At 39.0% G+C, this 8,486-nt stretch overlaps 1 protein-coding gene across 1 annotated transcript in view; it reads left to right on the forward strand.

Annotated features, from left to right (window-relative positions):
• The window catches only part of LOC103462729 (leucine-rich repeat-containing protein 4C-like), a 49,634-nt gene extending 41,298 nt beyond the window's left edge, over positions 1 to 8,336 (forward strand). The window contains exon 2 of the mRNA XM_008405693.2: positions 3,199 to 8,336. Within this exon, the coding sequence (XP_008403915.1) occupies positions 3,226 to 5,121 (1,896 nt within the window). The 5' untranslated portion in view covers positions 3,199 to 3,225 and the 3' untranslated portion in view covers positions 5,122 to 8,336. The remainder of the gene's footprint in view (positions 1 to 3,198) is intronic.
• Positions 8,337 to 8,486: the final 150 nt, after the last annotated feature.

Below are 8,486 nucleotides of genomic sequence, written 5' to 3' on the forward strand. Positions count from 1 at the left end.
CAGGCAGGCAGGCAGGCAGGCAGGCAGGCAGGCAGGGTGATAAATCACTTCATAATCAGCATTTACAAAATAAAGTGTGCTTTAAACTTAGTATCAAGATAAGATAAGATGGCCTGCTGCTTTCTATGCTTGTGCTGTTTAGGCGTATGCCCGGTATATGCAAATATATTCACAGCAGTCAAGATTTATGATAATTTCAAACACTGATGCATCAGACTTGTCATCTATCCGTATATCTGTGAGGTGCTTTGTCTGCAGCCAGGTCTCCACAGACCCAGATGGCCTGTGAGGTTATAACATCACCCCAACGAGGTTGAAAAGCAGACATGCAACAAACGTATGCAAATGTAATGAATCGGTAATGTGTTGAATCAATTAGCAAGATGGTACTCAACTCATCAGACATCCTCYGCAGTAGCCGGGAAYTTATTTCGCTTTCATTGTAGGTCTCGCCAGATTCCGTACCACTTCATATTTAACACTCTTTTCAATTTTGTATTCATATAATTAACTGGAAATTATCTGTAATTGTTTAATCAACAACCCAACCCTATTTATTTTTATTGCATTATGATCTCTTCTATTCTGTTGTCCTACGTAAAGGGGGACTAATTTGAGAAAAAAAAAAGTATTGTATTAGTAGAAATATGCACTGTAATAAAAAGGTAATGGAAAGGAGTTCTGTGAAAACAATACTTTTACTTTCTGAGAATCCCTGTCCTCTAAACATTAAACTATTTAGTCTGATTCTACAAATGCAAATTCAAATGCTTGTGTTTGTCACTGGGTTGGTCTAATCCTGTTGCACATAAAAGATTCAAAATTCCCCTTAGTAYCCAGAGGGAAAATGCTAAACATGCAAACAAGTTTGCGCAAATATCAAAATCAAAATGTGACTGCAAAGCAAGTAATACATAATGCAACGTTTTGTGCTTTTTGTTTCATCCTAAAAGATTTATTATCTTCACAAGTTGGATTTGTGCAGAATAGATTTAGAATACCATATCTCATTTTTATACAATGRGAAGATGAAACAGATTTTTTTTTTCTTTCAATGTGTTAGGCTCTTCAGTTCCTCAAAGGAGGGCTTTACATGCTTTTGTGCCAAGCTGGCTTCAATGCTGTGTTGGAATGTCCAAGTTAGCGCATCTTGCTAGTTGAAAACGATACATTGCTCTTTTAAGGGATTTAACAGTGGCAATAGTTTTAATAATCTGACATTTTAATTTAAAAGATCTGAATTACAGATCTTACAGCTTTCTTGTTTCGCTTGATAGAATGTGTTTCCTTTCACCTTCCCAAATAACTCATTATAACCACTGAATTTGGCAAGTCCCAGCACTGACAGACACAAAGCCAGTGCTGCTGGTGCAGCAGCTGAAAAGTGAGGGTGGGTGTTTTTATGTTACTGGCAGGATTTTAGATGTAAGCATTTACTGCTTGCAGTAGCTCTGAACACATGTTGAGCACAGCTAGATGGAAATTAATCCATGCAGTGTTGCATCAACAAAGGAGGGATTTTTTTTTTCTTTTTATGATATATATTCCATTTCTGCATGTAATGAGGCATTAAATGCACTATGACTACGGCATGTGGCCAAAGCTTAATTTACCCTTGGAGTGGTTGCAAGGCTCATACCTTTTAGCATTCCAGTGGATTTACAAACTGATATGTTTTATTGGCAGCAGATAATCACTGTCAGTGTGTTTGCCATGTCTGACATTTTCTTCTCTTTGGTGGCAGTGCAGGGTTTGTTGTAATTCCAGCCAGACAAAATGAGCTCCAGCCAGTGGGAGGTCTTATTCGATCTGATTCCCCTGCAGAGGCTTGTCTCTCTGCAGCCTCGTTCCATCACGAGTATTGTGGCAACCTTGTTGGTGCAAAATCAAGGCATCTAGCCTCATTTCTTCTGATTAAGTCAGCCCCTCACCCTCAGTGGTGAGCATTTCCACCTCAGTTAACAATTTTTACAGTTTAGAAAACACCTGTCATAATACGCTGGTGTTTCYCTGCTTGTGGGCTGACAGAAAGAGATGATTAACAGATAACAGAAAAACCCAGTAGGACCCAGTACTTGTTGTTAATTTTTAAATAATACATTTACTTTGTGATGCAGAGTGCGCCCTGCTCTTGGCAAAGCCAGTAACTGCACTGCAGAGTATGAATCACTTAACAGCACATCTTGACAGAGCCTTGTCACATTTTATACTTTTAGCACCTATATATGTTTGTTTTAAGGAATGTATAGATTTATTTGTAGGTTGTTATCTTTAAATGTAAAAAAGCAAGGAGTAGAAGCGACACAAAAGCACTGCTGAATGTAAGTGAGAGGTACAGGCTGTGCTCCATGTGTATGATTTTCTGGGTTTATTTTTATCATAAGCATTTTCACGCATACTCATGAACCTGTTGGTTGAATTGACTCATCAATCTCAATATGATTTGATTCTGAAATAGCAGACTAAGGTTTTTTTTTCCTTGTGCTTTGATGTAGTATATGAATTCAGATTGTTATTAAAAATATCAGCTACCTGCAAAAAAAATAAAAAAAAATAAAAAAAAGATTGGGTCATTTGTTGTGGATGTGGAGCAAAAAAATTTACAAAATATCTATGTATAGGTGAGCAAAACTACAAATCAATGAAACCAAATCAAAACATCAGTAAGCTGACCATAGACATCCTTTGTTAAGCTAAAGCCTTCTGTATGTTTTTGCATGTTACCCTTTAAAAGTTGAAATTAATTTTCTYCTAAACCCCTTAATATGCAGTGGAATCCCCACGTTCCATTTTTTCATTGTATTTTCGGGGCGTGATGGTTATTAATCATTAATATTTGAAAAAAKATTTTTTTAAAGCATGGAAGTAATTATTTGTTGGCATTCAGCTATTTCTCAGTGTTTATTTTTTTTAAAAATATACACAAAAAGACAAAACCAAGTTTTACAATTTTTTGACATGATGATTTCCACATTTTCTACTTGACTTTTTAGAATATCTCATTTAAATCATCAGGAAAATAAAACACATGTAAGAAGTAACTGTACTTGAYGGATGTCAATTGAGAAAGTTTGACCTAATGACATTAATGACGAAAATATKTTTTTTTCTCTCTCCATCATTAAATTCAACACAATCAATAGTCTTCTACCAACATTAAATAAGTACTGAGTTTTTTTTTTCTTCTCTTTCTTACAGGGAAGCCTAACACCAGATGAACTATGAATGCGGAACACAATGATCTACTCCCTCCAACGCCAGACAATGAGAGGTCGTAGGCTGAAGGGGGCACTGTCCAACCCCCTTTTTGTGGTGCTTTTGGCTCTTCAGATACTGGTGGTGGCTGGACTAGTTCGTGCTCAGACCTGTCCTTCTGTCTGCTCATGTAGTAACCAGTTCAGCAAAGTCATCTGCACACGCCGTGGTCTACGGGATGTCCCAGATGGCATTTCTACCAATACTCGGTACCTGAATCTTCAGGACAACCTAATTCAGGTGATCAAGGTAGACAGTTTCAAGCATCTACGCCATCTGGAGATTTTGCAACTCAGCAAGAATCATATCCGCAGCATTGAAATTGGTGCTTTTAATGGGCTGGCAAGTCTGAACACATTAGAACTCTTTGATAATCGACTTACGACAATTCCCAATGGAGCATTTGAGTACTTGTCCAAACTTAAAGAACTCTGGCTACGGAACAATCCCATTGAAAGTATACCATCTTATGCCTTCAACCGGGTTCCTTCACTTCGAAGGCTAGATCTAGGGGAGCTCAAACGTCTCTCCTACATTTCTGATGGAGCTTTTAAGGACTTGACCAACCTGCGCTACCTGAACTTGGGAATGTGCAACCTCAAAGAGATCCCTAATATCATACCTTTAATTAGGCTCGAAGAGCTAGAAATGTCGGGAAACCAGTTGTCTGTCATTAAGCCCAGTTCATTTACAGGTTTAGTGAGCCTTCAAAAGCTGTGGATGATGCATGCCCAGATCCAAACCATTGAGAGAAATTCCTTTGATGATCTTCAGTCACTGGTGGAACTCAATCTGGCTCACAACAATCTGACCTTTTTGCCACATGACCTCTTTACGCCATTGCATCGTCTGGAAAGAGTGCACCTCCATCACAACCCTTGGAACTGCAACTGTGATATTTTGTGGCTCAGCTGGTGGCTTAAGGAAACTGTGCCTGCCAATACTAGTTGCTGTGCTCGTTGTCATTCTCCTTCAACCTTTAGAGGTCGTTATATTGGGGAACTGGACCACAGCTACTTCCAGTGTGATGTTCCTGTTATTGTGGAGCCCCCCAGTGACCTGAATGTGACAGAAGGCATGGGTGCTGAACTTAAATGCCGTACAAGCTCGCTGACATCCATCAGCTGGCTCACACCAAATGGCTCTTTGATAACACATGGGGCTTATAAGGTACGGTTGTCTGTACTCAATGATGGGACATTAAATTTTACTAGCGTAACAATGCAGGACACTGGAACGTACACTTGTATGGTTAGCAACACAGCAGGAAACATTACTGCTTCTGCAGTCCTTAATGTCACTGCAGTGGAAAACAATGGAGTTACCTATTTTACCACAGTCACTGTGGAAACCATTGAGACCCCCTTTGATGACAGTCAAACACCACTGCCCCCATATGGCTGGGTACCATCCTCTACCACAAAGGGTATGCCCGTTTTAACAAGGACCACAGAACGGACTTACACCATACCAATTCTTAATGGAGATGGAGAAGGGGCCCTCAATGGTCTGGATGAGGTGATGAAAACCACCAAGATTATCATTGGCTGTTTCGTAGCCATTACACTCATGGCCGCTGTTCTGCTGGTTATTTTCTACAAGATGAGGAAGCAGCATAACCAACAGGACCCTGATGGTCCTGCCTCGTCCATGGAAGTCATTACTGTTGAAGAAGAGCTTGCAGGTGTTGCTGCTATGGAGAGACACCTATCGCTCCCCCCATTGGAGCACTACAACCACTACAACACGTACAAGAGCACTTATCACCACCCTCCAATGCTCAGTACCATACACAGCTCGGCCACACAAGAACCTTTACTGATTCAAGCTTGTTCAAAAGACAATGTCCAAGAAACCCAAATCTGACCTTAAGATTGACTACATATCCAGTATTGCCAGTCTACAACTGGAATACAATGGACCAAAACTTTAAAAAATAAAAGAATAAAATGCCGTTGACTTGACAGTTGATCTTGACGGCATTCAATCAGTGTTTGGCAAAGAGACAACTTGAAACTTTGAAAAGGGTCTTTACAAAAACAAAAGTTATTTATTAAAAATGTCTAGTGGCTAAATGAAAAAAAAAACAGTTTGTGATAGCTTTTTAGCTCATTTTTTCTCTCTTTCTCTCTGTGTGATACTGCTCAAGGGAAAGAATGGTTTATTAAATGTGAATCTGAGCTGGATGATATGCAGCTTRTGAAACTACAGCAGATTTTGGCCTAGTGTGCAAATGTTTCTGATTCCATTAACCTGTTATTTGTTGAAGGACATTGCTGTGTCCAAAATGGAGGAAGCTTACAAGACATAAAACAAAACAACTGCGGTGTTATTTTCCTAACCATCATATTCCAGCTGTCACTCACGATGAGATTAGATCTTTTAATGACACAGCTCTGGTTTATATCACCGTGGAACCAGCATGCCTGCAGAGCAAAGCTGCCAAATGAGTAAATGTGCATTTCCCCTGTGGCTCCTAAACAACAGCCATACATCCTTTGCTTTAATTAAGATTAAGGTCTCGCTCCCACTCTGCCTCCTCACATTTCTCTAGACTTCATACCCTTAATCATTTTCCTTCTGTTCCTCCTCTGTTCTTTTATCGCTAAATTATCCATTTTCCCTGGTCAACATTTGCCCTGTTTTCACTCCTCTAGTTTGTGTGATTGCCTTTCTGTCATTGAGCTTTGGCATGTTCTTCACCCCGTTCTCATCTCTCATTTGTCTTGCTTTGTCTGCATACGTGTGCTGCACAACGGCAAAATGTTTCTTAGGAAAATGAAGGGTAACATAAGGTTGTGGTCTGCAGCCTCCCTGTTAACCTGGTAATGATCTACATCCACTCGGTGTCGCGCCACCTTGCCGTCACCCCAGGGTCACGAGAGCTCAGGCGCTGATAGTCCATCTGTTAGTTCGGATAAAAAGGCAAATGAGGCTGGTTTGTAATGTAGTGTGACCCTGTCAGACAAACAGGGGTAGCACAGTCAGTGAAGCAGCTAGGAACCTSCAACAAACTAAGAAAAGTTGTGTTATAGCTCATTAATCTGTATCAGCAGTTCATTTCCGGACTAATAGAGGAAAGCTGATAAGAAAACAGCAGGAGACTTTGTGGCTGACATCTTACAGAGGGTAGAGGGCTTTGATATTGATGCGACCCCTGCTCAGTCTCATTTTTGGCAGAGAAAAAACTCACAGACACTTTGATGTCACACCATTTATAGACCATCAAAACATTGTCTCTCCCCCTGTCTATTTACATGCTGCGGTTTTCATTTAGTCTTAGAATAGGAGGCTTAAGGAAGTGAATAATAGGAGTGAAAAGGAAAGAGCAGTGTTTGGGGTAGAGGCGAGAGGCGAGCAGTCATGGGGGGCTCTTATCAACAGTGGTCATGAAAGGTCTTCAAACACTGATATTGCACATATGATGGGGGAGAAGTAAAAAATAGATAAGAAATAAGGAGGCAAACTAGCCATCAGCCTGTCGCCATGGAAACAGTGACCTTATGTGGAGAGTAAGAGGAGGTAGACATGCCTTTTGCTTTGGTCTCTGTGCAACAAGCATATTTTAATTTCCCACTGGCAAATTYGCAATTTGGGCCAATTATTAACCAACCTGGCTTAATGGAATGTACGTTTACTGCTGGGTTTGGTGGGATTTGACTCACAGTACATTGTACTAAGAACAGGTTGCAGTGTCACTGATTGTTACTTCCAAACAAATCATGTCAGAATAGCAAAAAAAAAGGTCCTTGATGTCCAGTCACGAAATTTAAATTTCTGGGAATTTTCCAAAAAAGTAGGGTCAAAATTATTCATATAGTTGACAGAATTGATTAAAAAATAATTTCTTAATTCAACCAACATGTTTTTGCTGACTGGAGCTAATGAACATTCTGGAGTGATCCAAGAGGAGTCTCTATTGGAACAAAATACTGGCAAGGTATACTTGGAACTTATTGCCAAACATGAATAATCAAAAAACACCAGTAGCTGGTCAATGGTTATTAGAGGATTTTTTGCTGCAATGCCAATAAAGGCTTTTCCATTAATTAATTAATTAAGCAGTGTATTTTTTCCTTTAAGGAAAGAGTTAATTTTTAATATACCCCTTGAAAAATGTCTTACTATAGTTTGGGGAAATATTTTTTTCTCATCAAACAAAATTTCTGAATTAAATCATTTGAAATCTTTTTGCCAGCACCATAAATAATTTTGAGCTGTACGACTACGTGTTCTTGGATTTTACACTAGAATAACAACTCAAACAGAAGTAAAATTAGCAGCTTTTGCCTTTGCAGCCACTCCAGATGTAAATGCATGTCAGACCTGAGTAGCTGAACCAGGAACTACTCACTGCAGCTCTTCACTTTGGATGACAAGAATGGTGCTCTTCAGAGTAAGGACAACAAATAAACCATTCTTTCCCTTTTCACTCTTTTCTTTTATCAAATGCTCAATTCCTTTTCAATGCTTTTGGTGGATTAATGATTCAATGTTGATGCTGGCTACTGTAAAAAAAAGATTCAGATTTTTTATATATATTTGGAGCTTGTGAGTTTTTCAGAATGAATGGGAAATCTGTGTATTGGTAGTCGCTTTTGGCAGGATGGCTTATCTAGAAAGATATTTGATTGCTGGGATGGAATTGAATGAAGACTGTCGAGCAGAATGTTGGACTYGACGTACCAGCAGACTAAGTTTGTTTTTTGCGCAAACCCCCAGCCAAGGTGATCAAATTCTTGTGTGTAATTCTGCCAACTGTCCATATATGGGGAGGGTTATCGTGTGTGGGGACATCTCTCATTTTTTGGAGAGGAAAATCATCACATGGCTAAATTTCTACAGAAAAAAAATATTTTCAAAAACATAATGCAAAAAAAAAAAATCTTATGATCATAATTTTACATGTGCTCCAAGTTGTTAAAAAAAGACAAAAAGCAAAACAAAAACAAGAAAAAAAGAGTGCTTGTATGGAGTCCAAATAATTTCACTAAGGATGATGTTCAATATTGATACCTGAGATTGTAGTTCATACTGTACATGAATACAAATAAAAAAACGGCAATTCTCTTTTTTCTATAGAGTTGGCATGGATCATTAACCAAGACGACAATCAGAGCTTCCTTTTGCAATGTGTTTGTGTTGTTTGTGTATCAACATTTGTGCTAAGAAAACTAAACAGAAAAGTGTGATTTAGTTCAAGAAGACAAATTCAAGAAGGCAAGTAAATC

The sequence above is a fragment of the Poecilia reticulata genome, linkage group LG3 (genome assembly GCF_000633615.1).
Source record: "Poecilia reticulata strain Guanapo linkage group LG3, Guppy_female_1.0+MT, whole genome shotgun sequence".
Classification (NCBI taxonomy): domain Eukaryota; kingdom Metazoa; phylum Chordata; class Actinopteri; order Cyprinodontiformes; family Poeciliidae; genus Poecilia; species Poecilia reticulata.